At 33.6% G+C, this 18,656-nt stretch overlaps 1 protein-coding gene across 5 annotated transcripts in view; it reads right to left on the reverse strand.

Moving 5' to 3' along the window:
• Window positions 1-1,401: 1,401 nt before the first annotated feature.
• Window positions 1,402-18,656, reverse strand: part of LOC124541216 (PTB domain-containing adapter protein ced-6) — a 94,015-nt gene continuing 76,760 nt past the window's right edge. For 4 of the 5 annotated variants that reach the window (XM_047119090.1, XM_047119091.1, XM_047119088.1 and 1 more), the window contains 10 exons: window positions 17,104-17,268; window positions 10,025-10,127; window positions 9,262-9,397; window positions 8,068-8,170; window positions 6,964-7,129; window positions 5,872-5,983; window positions 5,034-5,122; window positions 4,193-4,282; window positions 3,359-3,771; window positions 1,402-2,621 (listed from right to left, as the gene is read on the reverse strand). In XM_047119090.1, the coding sequence (XP_046975046.1) occupies window positions 2,544-2,621; window positions 3,359-3,771; window positions 4,193-4,282; window positions 5,034-5,122; window positions 5,872-5,983; window positions 6,964-7,129; window positions 8,068-8,170; window positions 9,262-9,397; window positions 10,025-10,127; window positions 17,104-17,268 (1,455 nt within the window). In that variant the 3' untranslated portion in view covers window positions 1,402-2,543. The remainder of the gene's footprint in view (window positions 2,622-3,358; window positions 3,772-4,192; window positions 4,283-5,033; window positions 5,123-5,871; window positions 5,984-6,963; window positions 7,130-8,067; window positions 8,171-9,261; window positions 9,398-10,024; window positions 10,128-17,103; window positions 17,269-18,656) is intronic. The other variant, XM_047119092.1, reaches the window with a different exon arrangement.

Raw genomic sequence — 18,656 nt, forward strand, 5'->3', positions numbered from 1 at the left:
TATAGTAGACATATGTCTATATGCCAAAACATATAGGATATTGTCTATGTATGTTTTTTTAATATATTTATTAATTAAATGATTATTATATGGGTTGATCTTATTGTACTATTGGTAATCCGGGAGAGTAGCTAATATCATAAAGTAGTATATTATAAAAGTCGGCGATCTCGTACGAACTTTCTATCAATCTTTATTTCGCTTTTAATAAATTGTTATATTAAAACCTCCTTTTTAATTTTAAAATCAAATGCAGTCAATAGAAGTAGCTGGAGGAATATCACTTCGAATAAAAAACTGTAACTCATAATAACGACTCAGGCATAAGTACAGAACTATGGACATAAATAATTTAAGATTAAATACATAATAAAGGTAGTACATACCTGATAATGTAACTACGACGATCCCGGGAATGATAAATACTGAATTAGAAAATGCATGTTCTAAGGGACCGTCCTGGCCGCCACTTAAGTCCACCATTTTATTTTAATACTGATATATTTCGACGTAATACTATAAATATAATATTAATATATTCAAATCAGATCATTTAAGAGATCATTTGTTGTAATTTAACACATTTTATGCGTTAAAATGTTTAAGTTTCGGTGTTTTTCATTTTTTGTTTGACGATAACAAAACAAACGTCAGGTCGTAAATGTCAATAAATTTAGGGATGTTATATATCGATCAAATATTAATATCGATATTAAATATATCGATAATTTACCGATGACTTCGTTACGAGATATTGTATTCCTTAACGTATCGATTAGTGACATTTAATAATAAGCTTCTGAAGATTACAATTTATGAATGTGTCTCACCATTTTAAAAATATTTCAATATTTTATTCTATATCAAATCTTTTATTTCACAATATTACTGACTTTTTGCGAGCCTGTTGAACAATTTCTTCTATATATGCGTCTTATTTTGTACTAATACAACTGTTTAAAAGTACAAGATAAATCAAGTAAAAATCATTGTATTTTTATGTTAAGGTTTCTGTATATTTATTGTTTTATTTAAATGACAGATTTTATAAAGAAGTAAGTCTTACCTATCTTAGACCGTGTACACTTCATATTGTAATAAAATATATAGATTTTTAATTTTGATTTTATTCTAGTGTTAAGAAACGATTAATCAATGCGTTGCAATAATTTAACACAATAATCTTTTAGATAATTTTGGAGATAATTTTTCGGTATATATAAAGTATTTTTATAAATTAATTTAGATTATATACGGAGTATTTTTGAAGTTTATACGAAATATTTCGTAGAAGTATTTCAAAATATGGTCTTTATTATTATTTACGATTATAGAAGGCGCTATAAAATGAAATGTTCGTGATGATTATTATATTTTTAGTATCAATAATGAAACGAAACATTATAAACATAAATTTTATTACTGCATACACAATTATGTATATCTTTTGGCCTTAAAGTAACATTAGTGTAAACAATACTTAATAATATTCCACTAATGAGACAGAGATACAACAGATTATAAGAACTAATATACACAATTTAAAATTTACTTAAAATTATTAGGATTAAAATAGTTATATAATTAAAATATTATATTGGAATGTTTTCAAAAATTAAAGCAACAATGTCATTCGTATATCATGTTTTTTAAATAAAATAAAAAAAAAATAATACGAAAATTTATTCTAAATTCAAAATAATTTGTACAAAATGAAAAAAAAAATCTCTTGATTTATATGTCAAATTCAGTGTTAACAGAATTTGCTTTAATCAATTTTTTTTAATGTTAAAACTGGCTTAGTGTAAGGATGCACTTTCGATCACAATAACGATTATTTCGAATCAAAATTAATTCTTTAAAATTCCATTGCTTCGATAGTCCTATGTAAGAAATTGAATAACCAAATATAAGCTTAATACATAAATTTTCCAATGCAGATAAAATTGTTTGATTTTAGTAAATAAAAATTTCGATTTTGAAATTTCAATATTTAAAAAAATATATTTTATTTTATACCAAGAATCCGATTGTATAATACATTTTGAAGTGCCTCAATTTTAAAAGAATTATCACAGAATTTGAGGCGACCTTCAAATTTTTCAGTTGTTTCATATTTATGGTTACATATGTATATATTTTTTAGCACTTAATTTATCTACTAAAATGTTTTCTTTTTAAAATGTTAAGGCACTCTTGGAATGACATTGAGCAGTTAACAATGTTAAGTTTTAAAATATCACTGATTTTTTTTTTGTTGTAAATATGTATTGATACTGGTAAAAAATTTTGGAGATTCATTAAATACTTTTTATGAAAAAAAAAGTCTATAAAAATAGGGGAAACGTGAATAATACCTATTATCACGTATTTTGTAACCAAATGGCAACATTTTTTTTAATTTTCGAACCATCGGCTCAACTCACACAACGTAATTATATTAAACGAGTTTTATCTAATAATATTTTATTATATATGCTATGTTGTGTGAATTAACACAAGGATTTTGTTAATTGTTACTATATTAGATTTATGCGTTGTATTTAATTCTTTTTCAGGGGATCGAGGTTATCTATTGAAAAATCGTCGTTTCCAAAGCTGATCCCTCTGCTAAATCCATCCTGAAAAAAATAAAATAAGTTAAGAAAATTTTTTTTTTTACAAATTTAAAATTGGAATACATATCAAATAGACTTTGATATAGAGAAACGTAATCCTATACTCTACGGAGATTATTTAAAGAGGGGAGTAGTTGGGAGCAATAATCACGAATTAACAAAGTTAAACTTACCACTCATTAAGCTGTATAAAAAAACAGATCTTAATACTCTTATGATATTTTAAATGTACCCTACGAAAATCAATTTATAAATAAATATTTTTAATCTGTATTTATAAAGCTAGCAGTAGCAACATAACTTAAATAAACATTAAATATTAAGGTCGTGGATTCGATTCGAATTTCACAGCATTTGCGTGAAGAATATTAAAAAAAAGAAATTGACAGTTGATTTAAACATTTTTTTTGAAACGAAGCTTCTTGACGCATGGGGAATGAACGAAGGAAATTTTGACTGAACGACTTATATCGTCGTCTGTGAGAGAGACAGAATTTAAAAAAAAGTAAAGAAAAAAATTGGAGTGAATTTATCAATATTATTCTGTTCAATTTTTTTAAATAAATTGATTGATATTTATTGGGTGATCCGTAAATACATTTTAACAAAAAAAAAAAATTCACAGCGCTAAGTTCAACGACCTATTGATCCTTTTAAATTTACATAATTTTTCATGCAACACGCAAGAAGCTTCGCATCTTTCGGGTGCTCTAAACACCTCATTACTATCAAATACTCACCTTCATCTCCGAAATAGTCTTATCTAGGAAACCATTGAAACTGCTGTCCAATTCAACCGTCTGTTTCTCACTGAGGTTACCGAAACCATTGAAAGTGTTGCCATACGTGTTACCGAATATATTACCAGATTTCTGGGTATCGAACGGATCGTATCCTGTCAGACCGTTTGTGAACGAGGAGTTCGAATTGAATACGGACGTTTGTAAATTAAAATCGCTTATGTCATAATTCGGTTTGACATTGACAGCAGTTTGCGCGGCAAATGGTGACGTTACCGGCTGTACTTGAGCCGGCATTGAGAACGGTGTTGAACCGAAAATGTCGTTGTTGATCGGTTGCATAAATGTCTGTTGTTGTTGTTGTTGCTGTTGTTGTTGTTGTTGGCGCTTTGATGCTTTCGGAGGTGGGGCCACTGTAAGCAAAATCGTTCGGTTATTGGTAGTCAGATTATTTAATAAAAGTGAAGATTTTTTTATTTGCAATATAAGCTTTTGTTTCATTCATAAATAAGTTGTTTAAAATTCTACGTCTCTTTTATTTATGCTGGATCCATGTTGTACTTATTTATTTTCATTGTGTGGTGTAGGTGTACACTCATTACGTAGAATAACGCAACGAATACGCAACGAATTTTGATGCGGGTTTTTTTTTAATAGAGATTCGAGGGGAAGTTTTTAAAATACTTGGACAACATATTAGAGAATCGCTGATAATTTTAAAATTTCTAATGTGATTTAAATTAACACATCTTTTTTTGTATATTTATTATCTGTATTTTAAGCTAGCAAGGATCGTTATTTTTGAATAAAGAATATTAAGTGTATGATACTTACGTAACGGTGGAGTAGGGGTCACGTTGTTGTCTATGATTGGTGTAGTGAATCGCGTTACGGGTTCAGACTCGAAAGCACGCGGATCGAAATCTAGAAAAATTTGAAAATAGAATGACATTTATATACGATTTTAATGAATATGTTTGGACGTTTTTTACACATTAGCACAGAAACTACTGAATGGATTTGAATGAAACTTTACAATTACATAGTTTGTATATCAGAAATACTCATAGACTAAAATTTATAAAGATAATTTGTAAAGTGGACAAAATATAACGAGCTATTTTACTTTTTTTATGCCAATCTTATACAGAGGTACAATATTTCTGTACAGTAGAGTAAGAAAACCTTCGTCAGTTTACAAATTAATTCCTTTATAAAGTCTTACTGCTAGCGCGCACTGGTGACTTTTGTCACGGTGACTTTAAAGTGTTTGTCATTGTCACGTCACGTTTCCAAAGCGGAGTGTGCTCATTAATAGAGACAGTGACAAAACATTTTCGAAATCGAAGTGTCATTTGCCACTATGGATTTCGAAGAGACGGTGGTTCTCTGTGAACTCGTGAGACTCTGCAGAAAAAGAAAGCGAAGAGAATACTGTGTACTAATTTCTTCCCACGCTTTAATTTTCACGTGAATATCTGAATACTTTCAATTTTCTTACCCCGACTGTTCATGCAAACAAAGAAAGTTTACTACCATAACTAATAATCTAATTCAAATATTTTATGATAGAAATTAATATGCCCGAAGTTGCACCTTATTACCGCCTAGTTTAAGATCATTTTAGAATAAAAACTAAGGAAATCTCTTTATGTCAATTAAATAAATATCTTACCGCTGTCCGAGTCTGAATTAAGCAGTAAGCCTTCCAGCTTTGTACCAACCACCGGGTTCTTGCTGGTTGATAGGTCACCCAGGAATTTGCTGAAAGAAATTAAAACATTTTAAATCAAATAAGAGATACATACTTTTAAATTTATTTTCGAAACAAGTTTCCTCTATGGTCTTTGGATTTGCTTTTATTAAACAAATGTACACATCATGACATTTTTTTAGTTTACATCACAATCCCACTGCTGGGCTAAAGGTCCACGCCGCTGAGTTTGATATTAGCTCTTATGTTTATATAGCGACAAGTTTCCATTTAATTACTGGCTGACTATATTGGCAAATTTAGGGAATCCATACAATTACTAAGAGCCGAGTTGGCCCAGTGGTTAGAACGCGTGCGTCTTAGCCGATGATCGCGGGTTCAAGGCAGTCCCAGGCAAGCACCGCTAAATATTCATGCTTAAACTGTGTTTATAATTCATTTCGTGCTTGGGGGTGGCAAAAACGTCGTGAGGAAACCTGCATGTGTCTAATTTCATCGAAATTCTGCGACATGTGTATTCCACCAACCCGTGTTGGAACAGCGTGGAGTGTGTTCCAAGACCTTCTCCTCAAAGAGAGGGGAGGCCTTTTGCCTTGCATAACCACTTTGTGGAACCAGCTTTCGCCGGCGGTTTTTCCGAACCGATATCACATGGGTACCTTCAAGAAAAGAGCGTACTCCTTCCTTAAAGGCCGGCAACGCACCTGCAAGCCCCCTGGTGCTACAGGGGCGGTGGACACTTTCCATCAGGTGTCCTTACTGCTCGTTTGCCACCTATCACAATAAAGCCATTACTCACCCAGTAGTGTTGGTTTTGCCGTTGTGCGTGGGCGGAGGTGTCGATAACAACAAGTTATTGTCGTTGCTCGAGTTAAAAGTGTCTGTCGAGTTGTTTGATAAGACATCCGCACCTGCGAATAATACATGATACTTAGTTCTAACGCTCATTACGATATGTGACAACATCACATACATTACTCTGATCCCAATGTAAGTAGCTGAAGCACTTGTGTTATGGAAATCAGAAGTAACGATACCACAAACACCCAGACCCAAGACAACATAGAAAACTAATGGTAATCTACATCGACTCGACCGGGAATCGAACCCGGGACCCCAGAGTGGCGTACCCATGAAAACCGGTGTACACACCACTCGACCACGGAGGTTGTCGTACGATATATGTTGTTTTCGGTCTGGGTGTTTTTAGTACCGTCGATGATTCTGATTTTCCATAACACAATTGCTTTAGTTATTTATATGGGATCAGAGTAATGTATGTGATGTCCTATATTTATTTATTATTATTAGATTTCCGGATTGTCTAGAATTAAATATGTAGTGATAATATTACAATACTAATCAAGTAATACATGTATATTACAATACATGTACAAAATATTGCCGTCGTCCATTACCCACTATCCAAATATTCGGAGATAATGAAAAATATATTTTTTTATACGTATACTATTAATGCGAATACGTCTGAACAGTATTTGATGAAACTTGTATTCGAATAGGCTATTTTTACGCCAAACGTCTGACCAACTTCTATAAGGATAATTTTCTGTTAGTAACTAGCTGTACCCTCGACCTTTATTTCAACAAAAAAAAAAACAAATAAAAAAAGTTGTAGCTTAAGTTACTCTTTATTATATCAGTTATATGCCAGTGGAAATCCCGTCAAAATCGGTCCAGCCGTACGTAAATTGTAAAAAATGTTATTTTGGTATATGTACCGTGTAGACATACATGTATTTTTAGTTTTTTTTCAGTCGCTGCATTGAGTAAAAGAGGGCAATTTTAATATAATAAATATAAGTATGGATTAGTTATCTATGAAAATGAAATTGCTTATAAAAAAAGTAATTCTTGCTTTAAAACTCACCGATATCAGTCTTAGTTCCGTTCATGGCGCTGAATCCGTTCGCGAGGGTGAGAGACGAGATCTGTTTCTCTAGTTCCGGGGGGGGCTTAAACTCTGCGATGTCGGTTAGGTTGTTACGGGACAGGTAGGCTGATAGGTCGTCCTTGTAGGTTATTTTTGACAGTTCCTGGAAATAATCCAAAGAAATATTTTATAGTTTAATTCAGTGGCGGATTTACCAATCGGCTAAGTAGGCTGGAGCCTGGGGCGGCGAATTTAGCCCAAATTTGTTATTATTTTACAGAAATTAAAAAAATAATTTACTTGGTAGGGCTTTGTGCAAGCCCGTCTGGGTAGGTACCACCCACTCATCAGTTATTCTACCGCCAAATAACTCAGTATTGTTGTGTTCCGGTCTGAAGGGTGAGTGAGCCAGTGTAACTACAGGCACAAGGGGCAGTTCCCAAGGTTGGTGGCACATTGACGATGTAAGGAATAGTAAATATTTCTTACAGCTTCATTGTCTATGGGTGATGGTGACCACTTACCATCAGGTGGCCCATATGCTCGTCCGCTAACCAATACCAAAAAAAAAACTCATACTTATATGTATAATAGTATAAACATTACGTCCGCAATCTGTATACTCGTCACTACATAGCGGGCTGGAAAAATAATCTAGTAACTGACAGAAATATCACCTAGTTTATAATCATACTAATAACGGGAAGAAACCGATGTAATGAGGACGATAGAACACAAATCATAAATGTTGCAATAAAAAGTAGGGGCGGCAAAAATTGAGTAGCCTACTAGCGGCAGATTTGTAAATCCGCCAATGGTTTTATTCCATTTGAAAAAATTGTTCCTTTACCGATCACGAGTTAAGGTAAAGTTAAGTTAAGGTAAAGGAGTTAAGGTAGTAAAAAACTTTAACCATCTCACCTCTTTAGCTTAAAAAGCTTTGCAAAAAGCATATGAAAATTCAGTGCCCGGCTTGAAACCCGAAAACTTCGAAAGATTAAACCCCGGGCCCCCACATGAGAGGGGGCCACAATATATAATTATATAACCTTGTTTCATACACATTTTATTTATTTTTGTTTTTATTAATAATAATCTTACCTGTAAGCGACTTTTATAAGCGTTCATTTGTAATTCGAGCTTCTTATTCTGTAAGGTCAGCTTTTGCATCTCTATGTATTTTCCATTGTCGTTCAAAAACCGCCTGAAATAAATACAATGTCTTAGTTAATCAAGCTATACTCGTATATTTCATTGAAATTTTTTTTATTTGTTCTAACTTATGTTTATACTAGCGGTCGCCCGCGGCTTCGCCCGCGTAGATAACGGTTCATAATCAGTCTTCTAATATCCCTACTGCTGAGGCACGGTCACATTTGGAGAATTACTGCAACCGGCGCTTGGATCTATTGTGATAAACCTCAAATTCGTGATCACAACACCTCAGCCAGACCAACATCAGCCACGAATCTGATGAGGTTCTTAGGGTCGGAGGCCATTATGCCCTCTAAGGACCGGAGTTAGAACATTTTATAGTTCTATCTTTTATAGTTTAGGCATCATACGCAAAAAATCAACTTTTTTGGTAGATTTTTTCCTTTTTTGTCCGAAAAACCAAAAATATCTTACGGAACCCTATTTTTTTCAAAATAAAATTTAGCCTATGTTATGCGGGATTAATTTAGCTTTCGAATGTTGAAAGAATTTTTAAAATCGGTCCAGTAGTTTTTGAGCCTATTCATTACAACCAAACAAACAAAGTTTTCCTCTTTATAATATTAGTGTAGATAAATATCTTTCTCATGGAAGAACGAGGCCCCTTGCTACAGTTTGTTATAACATACAAGGAGGTTCTGATCTTAAAAATTACAATGTACCAATACCAATTTATTTTTTAATTTTTTGTCTGTCTGTCTGTTTGTTACGGTTGATCTGGAACGGCTGGACTTCTAATGGAACAGTCTATAGACACACTGCTGTTTTACACGCTAAGAAAGATCCCTATCTTGTCATGAATAATAGGCACCAATATGCATGTGTGTGTACAATCATGGTTACATGTGTGGTTCCAAATTCAAAATATTTGAATGTAACCATGTATGTATATCAGAATTATGTTATGCACCAATATCCATGTGTGTACAATAAAATTATGGTTACGTGTGGTTCCAAATTCAAAATATTGTCTATCAGAGTTTTGTTCTACATCAATATGCACATGTGTGTGTACAATAAAATTATGGTTACATGTGTGGTTCCAAATTCAAAATATTGTTATCAGAATAGTGTTGTTACCTGTAAGCTAAATCGAATGCCTGGCCAATAGTGAGGGTTATTTCTGACGCTAACTTCGTCGATATGAAGACGAAGCATTCGTGTTTCTCAGCGTTGCCGCCATCGTGGCCATTCACCCCGTTAACAGTGCTGCCACCTGAAAAAATAAAATTACAAAATTCTTTATCTTGTAGACAGAATTATGGAATTGTTTCAACTTAATCTAATAAAAGAGCAGGTTATTGTCTTATAAAATTAAGACAAATAAGTAGTATTAATAATTAATAATAGTAATTACCTACTTTATGTAAGCTTATACTAGTATAACATTTTTAGTAATAATAATTTGCAAATGTCGCTAATTAATGCTCTGTGGTAGGGCTTTGTGCAAGCCCGACTGGGTACCACCCACTCATCACTGTTGTATTGCGGTCTGAGGGTGAGTGAGTCAGTGTAACTACAGGCACAAGGGGCATACCATCTTCCTCAAGGTTGGTGGCGCATTAGCGATGAAAGGAATGGTAAATGTTTTTAAAGCGTTTTTCTGTATTGGTACTGTTGTATTGCGGTCTGAGGGTGAGTGAGTCAGTGTAACTACAGGCACAAGGGGCATACCATCTTCCCCAAGGTTGGGGGCGCATTAGCGATGAAAGGAATGGTTAACGTTTCTTACAGCGCTTTTGTCTATGGGCGGTGGTGACCACTAACCATCAGGTTGCCCATATGCTCGTTCGCCAAGCAATAGCATAAAAATAAGTTAAAAAATAATTATTATTTCAATTACCTTTAGCGATGAATGAAAAGTACTTTTTAGCGCCTTTATCATCCGCACAGTAAGATATCCTATGCAATGGGAACTGGTACATCACATTGTTTGATCTCGGCTCCTGAAATTAAAAAAAAAAAAAAAAAAAAAATATTTTCCCTTCCCTTCGTCAGACTTAGACCTAATTAAACCTTAAACATAATGGGTTACTAAGCGTAAACCACTTAGTAACCCATTATGTTTAAGACAAGGAGTTCTATATCTGTAAATTTACAGTCAATTTCCCACTGCTGGGCTAAGGCTTAATCTCCTCCCCTCCCTTTGAGAAGGTTCGGAGCTTATTCCACGACGCAACTACAATACGGGTCGATGTGTACACATGTGGTAGGATTCGTTGAAATTACACACATATAGTTTTTCTTACGACGTTCACCGCTGAGCATGAGACGAATATAAGTATACGTTAAGTGAGAACTTAATAGAGATAGAGATATATATCTATCCCTATCTAGCTATCTCAGATTTTTCTGAAGCTAATCAAAATAGTTAATGTCGACAATTTTCATGATGCTAATACTAGTCCAAACAACGGCAGAAGTTTTTTATCTACATATAAGTAGGCAAACACAAAGATTTACAAAATCTCGTTAATAGAAAACAAAGGTTCGTAATTCAAATTCAAAATGAAATAAGGTATTGCAACTGACGAAAACCAAGGGATGCTACTTTTTTTTTTAATGTTGCCATATGTAATTTGGTATCTACAAGATTACCTCAAGGTATTAGTAATTAAGTTAATTAATAGTAATTTTGTGAGGCAATTATGTAGATAAAAATGAACAGCAAATTTATTTCTCACAAGAAAATTATAGGTGTATTACACCATAGTAACTGACATTTCATTATAGTACGACACAACTTAGATGTAGAATTGGAAAAATTCGTAAAATCGATCACATCCGAATTAAGTACGCTATCCCAAATTATCAATATTTATTTCTCACGCGAATATGATCTTTGCACAAACGTAATAATGTGTAATATCATATGACCTAATGTATTCGGCAATTTGACACGTCGATATACATGCACTTACTTTCTCGGGTTGAACTGACGCGAGAATCTATAGCGACGAATAGCGTCGAATGGCGCGATATAGCTATTTCTATTGGTCGTGTAAATCGGCAGTAATCGGTTTTATTGAATTTGCCGATGCTACATCTAAGTTGTGTCGTACTATACATAGTTCTGCCGTGGTATATCTACCTAAACTCAATTATGAGCTATTAGCAAACAACGCGGTAAAAATACAAACCTATGAAACTTATCCATGATAATGACCATAAAATGATTTTCAAAACTGAACAAGATATAAAAAACCGCGTATATATGTAGATAGAGATGTTATTTCTTATTAATTTGCCATCAAAAGGGAAAATCGATCAGATGTCTGTTAACGGCATTTTGTTTATATGATGGCAGAGTTGGTGTTGGGAGCTTTTGAATTATTTTATAAAACCTCTTTACATCTTTATACTGTCTGCAATAACAACAACAACAACAGCCTGTAAATTTCCAACTGCTGGGCTAAAGACTCCTCTCCCTGTGAGGAGAAGGTTTTGGAACATATTCCACAACGTTTTTCCAATGAGAGTTGTTGGAATGCACATGTGGCAGAATTTCTATGAAATTAGACACATGCAGGTTTCTTCCTTAAAAAAAAATCTTTCCTTAGAGAAAGTATTTCCAAATTAGGTGAAAGGGTGATGGGGTGAAGTAGGGTTTGTAATTTCAGGTAATAAAAGCCCCACGCGAGCAAAGCCTTGTGGAACAGCAAGTGTAAATTTACTTTTTTTTTCATAAATCATCAATATTACCGGTATAACCGTACTTCAAACAAATTCTCAACTCTATAATCACAGGAAATGATTACAGAGGCGGTCGTTAAAGCGATGACACGAATTGCTGTTAATATAGTCTGTGGACTATGAGATATAATCATAGACGAAACACAGATCATCGGTTTTAGAAATGGCATAGAGTAATTTTAATATTCGAGATGGCGCAGTGGTTAGAACACGTACATCTTAACCGATAAAATTGACGGTTCAAAACTAGAGAGGCACCACTGAATTTTCATGTCTAGTTTCAAAAAATCACCAACAAGCATTGGAGCAGCGTGGTGGAATATGGAATTCCTATTAAAATAAGAGGCCTTTGCCCAGATATTTACGGGCTGTTGTTATTGTATAGTTTAACTTTAATATTTAATAATGTAAAATAAAGCAAATTGGCCGCCGGATGGGAAGTTGGTTACCATTGGCCGTATGCGTTGTCACCGTATAAATTAACTATTCGATACAACACCAATGCGCCACCAGCATTGGGAACTAATATGCAAATCGCAAATACAACATACATATAAAATTGTATTTAATTGATATGACTGTATTTTTAAATAATGAAAAAGAGTAACTACTGAGTTTCTTGCTTGCGCGGTGGAATTATATATTTGTAAATGACGATACAAAAGTGCTTGTAATAGCCTTCTTGAATAAAGTATATTTTGATTTGTGTTGATTTGATTTGCCTGTAGCTAATAAGTTGTGAAAATATTTTAAGAAGACCGCAACGAAGGGTGACAAGAATGTTATAAGTGTCTCGGTGTAATCTTATCTTAATTTCTACACTCTGTGCGAAATATAAAAATGCTGACATTTCTGTGCAATTTCTACTCTGTGGCAGATACAGTTTATTTTGCTTGGTAATGTACGTCGTGAGAGAAATGCCGTGTAGCCTTATTTCAAAGATAAAAGTCTTAAATAAAAAGCTTAGTAGAGAAAACACTATTTATTCAATTTATACAGCGATAGCATGACTAACGGATAACGATTAATTCAGGCTGTTGATCAACGATAGCCTAGAAATCGATTTTATAAATCGATTAATTTTATGAATGTTTTATTTTTAACAGTCAACAATCGTTCGTAATTTAAATCATTTTTTTTTCAATTATTTGTCAGTGTTAATGTAATGTTATTGCACTAAAATAATAGTTGTCTATTTCGGATTACATTCCATAAGAATATTATAGCAAAGATCGTTGGCAGTCAGCCATGGGATCCAAGACGTCTCTCGTGTAATTACATTTCTAACAGAATTACAAAGTTCCAACATTACTAAATAGTGGATGTTAGTGACTTATCTTTTGTCTTGAATTTTCAGTAAGAAAAAAAAATGAATTTATAAACTTCAATACAAGTTATAATTCAAAATTTCTCATGCCGACTGCATTGCAATTTCAGACAAACTAATTTTAAAAAAGAAATACAGAAATCCATCCCTGATTGGTAGAAAAACCGGTGATTAAATAACGAACCTATGAGAAAATCTTTACCAAGCATGTACGAGCTTTTACATAACAATTATTTTAAATGAATTTCGAAAGACATTCGAATTTCAAATCGATACATCGATTATTTTTAATGTTAACAATCCCGCCAATCGAATCTTCCTTGTGTCCCTTACACACGAAAGGCCAGCTGATTCGAATCGATTAATTTAAAAAATTGACAATTAACATACAAAACAAATAGTTGCCATTACATAAAAAAAGAAACTCGCCGTTTTAAAACATTACGTTAGGAACGCGTTCGTAATTTAAACTATTCGGTTTCGAAATGTGACGTGTGTTACCAAACTTTGTTCAAATCTAGACTGTACAATGTCTGACCCGTGAAGATAATTGTTACGATGAATTGCAGATGGATTTCGAAACATTTATTTCGATTCAAAAACGTCTTATAAGTCTCGAAACATACGTGTATTTGTTATCTTATGGCAAGCTGTCAAATTTTGTCTATTTTTGCTGATAATTTTAGCCAATGAAAAGCCGGTATTTAAATTCAGACCAGCTAATTTTGGAATGTATATTTGGCTTAATTTCAAGTAGCGTAATGAAGGCGAACAATATTGTGCGTTACACTTTATTGTTTATTAATCAAAAGTCAATAAATCCTTCTTGGGGCAAGGTATCCGTTTCTATAATACCGCAGACATTTTTAACTTTGCCGTTTCGTAAATTCAAATCGTTTGTAAAAAATACATTGGTAAAAAAAGCATATTATTCGATACAACATTTTATAGATGATAAAAAAGCGAGCAGTTAATACCTGTTGAATTCCAAGCAGGATATATTAATTTAAATAATTGTTTTAACTAACATGACTTTGTATTATTTAAATGTTGAAAAAGAGTAACTACTGAGTTTCTTGCCGGTGGTAGCTTCACTTAATTGTAAAATGACGGTTCAAAAGGAATTTTTTGATTTTTTGATTTAATGACATCTAGTCGATTACTTGCGAATCAAATTGCGTTAACAACTGTTAATTGTTTTTGAATTATAAGCCATTCCAGTTCTGTCCCAGTTATTTCTTAAAATTAATATCGTATATTAATACTTTTCATTTTACGCTTGTGACGAGTTTCGAGTTTCTTGTTTCAGAATACTACTATTTTAATTTGGCATACGTCAGAAGTCAATGCATAGTTATATTTATAAAATTGTAATATACTTATAGTATATTTATGTCGCTAATCGCGTGAAACTTTTGATGAGATTTTGAAGAAATTTTGAAAATGCTTGATTCTAAAACATATTTAATATCAAACACTAACAAAATATAAGAATTGATAACATTAAATGATTAAATATATACAAATATGAACTAAAACTGGTTACTGTATAAATCTTGACCGCGTGGAATGGTGGCAAGAATGCTAGCAGCGTTTCCCCGTTGAATCGCAATACCGATCCTCTGGGCAAAAAACGAAACAGCCCTCCTGTCACCAATTGAGGCAATGAGTGATATGTCACCAGTAAGGCTAACAGAATTAACTTATATTAATAAATGAAATACATATTTCTTACAGATAATTGAATCGCCACTGAATTAGATATAAAGGAAAAGTTCTACTTAAAACTTAAGATTCCCAACTGTTGATAGATTTAAAAAACAAGAAACTACTTCAGACCTGATACACAAGTGTATATGTCTATTTCCGCACACCCATAAACTATGGGATAGCTAATTCCAATCAACACAGTGGTGAATTTGCAAATTTGCCGCTGGTAAGTTATTCGATTTTTGCCGCCCTTACTGACTTTTGAAATTCGATACGTTTGTTTATTTCACTATCAAATAAATTCTGAAAATGAAAATTTATGATTTGTTTTCTATCGTGATCATCGACTTTTTCCCGTTATTAGTATGATTATGAACTAGGTGATATTTCAGTCAGTTAATAGATTATTTTTCCAACCCTCTATGTAGTGACGAGTATACGGATTACGGACGTAATGTGTATACATATAATTATAAGATTTTTTTATTAGTGTAAGATAAAGACAATTTGGGCTAAATTTGCCGCCCCTCCAAATCTGCCGCCCTAGGCTCCAGCCTACTTAGCCTATTGGTAAATCCGCCACTGAATCAACAGCGCCAATCATCGTGTTTTCCGAAAGCGGTCAGAATAAGCAAAAACTGTTTTAATACCCCAATTTCAAAATAAATCAGGTTTGAATAATAATCACCGAAGCTACCCTGAGTGATGTAACAACTATCGATAAACGAATAAATTCTCTAGGGTTGTACATAACTAATTATATAAAAGATAGAAACGTCGATTCTAACATATCGTTACGTCGGCGAGTAAAAGTGAAAATGTTTATTTAAAACGAGCTGCCATTTTAGCGTAGTTATGGATAGAACGTGAGTGAAATATAAAACAAATTAGTTTCATTGGTTTGTTATAATACGAGCCGAGATGGCCCAGTGGTAAGAACGCGTGCGATGATCGCGCGTTCAAACCCAGGCAAGCACCACTATATGTATGTGCTTAATTTGTGTTTATAATTCATCTCGTGTTCGGTGGTGAAGGAAAACCTGCATGTGTCTATTTTCATCGAAATTCTGCCACATGTGCATTTCACCAAACCGCATTGGAACAGCGTGGTGGAATGTGTTCCAAAACCTTCCAACAGTGGGAAATTTACAGGCTGTTGTTGTAATTCGAAGAGAAAGAGATATTACAACACATATATAAACACATAATGCAAGCAAAAAAATAATATCAAGTGATCAAGTGATATGAGACAACATCACATACATTACTCTGATCCCAATGTAAGTAGCTAACTTACTTGTGTTATGGAAAATCAGAAGTAACGACGGTACCACAAACACCTAGACCCAAGACAACATAGAAAACTATTAATAATCTACATCGACTCAGCTGGGAATCGAACCCAGGACCTCGGCGTGACGTACCCATGAAAACCGGTGTACACACCACTCGACCATGGAGGTCGTCTAATATTTAACATACATCTGTCTTCGCTTTTAGTTTATTTTTCTATTAATCTGATTGAGTTTATTTTTGAATTGCATGTGTGTTCCTGCATGTATAAAATCGCCATACACATACATGTATAATATATTAATACAATTAGTAATATTGTCACAGTAAATTGTGAATTGCGTACATGTACAGTCAGAGTAAGAAAACCTTTGTCAGTTTTCAAATTCATTCCTTTATCAAGTCTTAAGTCCTTAGCACCTTTTGAATCTAAACATCAAATTGTGACGCAATATGTCATTCTCGATCGGTAAAGCAGATTATCGCTCATACTGAGCACACGAAAATAGATCTTAAGGTGACGAACCTTTTCTTACCCCGACTGTACAATTGAACCAATAATAGTCTTAAAATGACATTTTGTTCCGAATTTAAATGCCTTGGAATTTAAAACGACAAATCAAATATAAGTAGACATTGATAACAGACGCAGTTAGTATTTTAAAACAATATAAAACAAAATAAATAAATACACGTCGCCTCATTGCCTCTACTTGTGACAGGAGGGCTGGTTTGTTTTTTGCCCAGAGGATCGTAATTGCGATTCAACGAGGAAATGCTTCTAGCATTCTTGCTACCATTCCACGCGGTCAAGATTTATACAGTAACTAGTTTTATTTCATATTTGTATATATTTAAGCATAATAAAAAATAAATAAAGATTATTAAAAAAATCTCACCTGTATGGCAACACCGTCGACCGAGACGGTGATTTCCACTTTCTTGCACTTCGCTCCATCCTTCGTCTCCGATTTTTTGAGCTGTTGCGTAAATTGTAACTTTTTAATGGCGTCCTTGACAACTTCGATGCCTTTCGGTTGGTCCACTTGCGTGCAGCCTAGGAACTGGAACAAGGAAACAAATGATTATAAAACTATAAAACTAACAACCCGCCCCAACTTCGCAAGATTGCCAAGCTAATTTTATATATTTATTTTATGGAATAGGTTAGCGGACGAGCATATGGGCCACCTGATAGTAAGTGGTCTTTATCATCCATAGACAATGACGCTGTAAGAAACAGAACTATTCCTTACATCGCCAATACGATGTAATGCCCCTTGTGCTGTAGTTACACTGGCTCACTCACTCAAACCGGAACACAACAATACTGCGTACTGTTAGCGGTAGAATATCTGATGAGTAGGTGGTACCTACCCAGTGGCTTGCACAAAGCCCCACCACTAAGTAAACAATGCTGATAGTAAATATACTACAGTGTCTTACAATGTTTACAGTTTATCAGTCGTACTATATTGGGGATGTATTATACATATAACCCTTGCTCTTGAATCAATCTATGGAAAAAGACGGCTTCAAAATCCGTTGTGTAATTTTAGCGGTAAGGGAATATGTTTTATACTATGTAATGATACTTCGAAAAAGTATATCATAGTCGAATTAAAAACTATAATGAAAAAAAAAAACAGTGAATGTTTTGATTGCTCTCTAAACGATTTATTGGGATATCAGGTGTGGGACCGCCATTATTGTTTATTAACACACTTTTATTAACTTGACACGTACGTGCTAATTTAACGGTATAGTTCAACGTGAAACGTTAAGACGTTTGATGATCTTGAAAACTTGCACACTAATCACCGAACACAAAACAATAACTTTGTCTTTGTTATTTAACCAGGACCGTCAGCATAACAAAATAAAAAAATAATCTTGTTAACCCTACGTACCGCGCTACTGATATCAGATTATTTCTCTATTTTTTCAGTTTATTTCTTATTTTAAATAGAAAAGTTGACTGGCAAAAATAAGATAATTTATTTTGGATGAGAATAAATAACCAACCCATGGTTTTCGAAGCCACTTTCAATAGGATATGTAATGATATTCAGAGCCGTCTCCAGCGATGCTTGGTGGGCCCTTGGGCTCCGGCTTGGGCATACATGAATTTGGGGCCCTTATCAAATATGGAAATTTTGAAAATAAGCATAGCTGAAAATATGTGACAAAAAAATTAAATTATTTAAGGCCCCCTCAGGATGAGGGCCTAGACATGTCCCCACGTGGGCTTATGATTAAGACGATAGTGTTTAATTTACAACTTCTACTATAAGCAGTAACAATCTGCTTTATACAAATTACTTACTGTCCAAAAAACGTTACCAAGTCATGTTTTATGCATACATATAAGTTAACTATATCCACGATACAGTAATTAATACAACACTCGTTCTTTACGAATAAGATCAAGGTAGGTTATGTTTGGTTGCGT

The sequence above is a fragment of the Vanessa cardui genome, chromosome 27 (genome assembly GCF_905220365.1).
Source record: "Vanessa cardui chromosome 27, ilVanCard2.1, whole genome shotgun sequence".
NCBI lineage: Eukaryota > Metazoa > Arthropoda > Insecta > Lepidoptera > Nymphalidae > Vanessa > Vanessa cardui.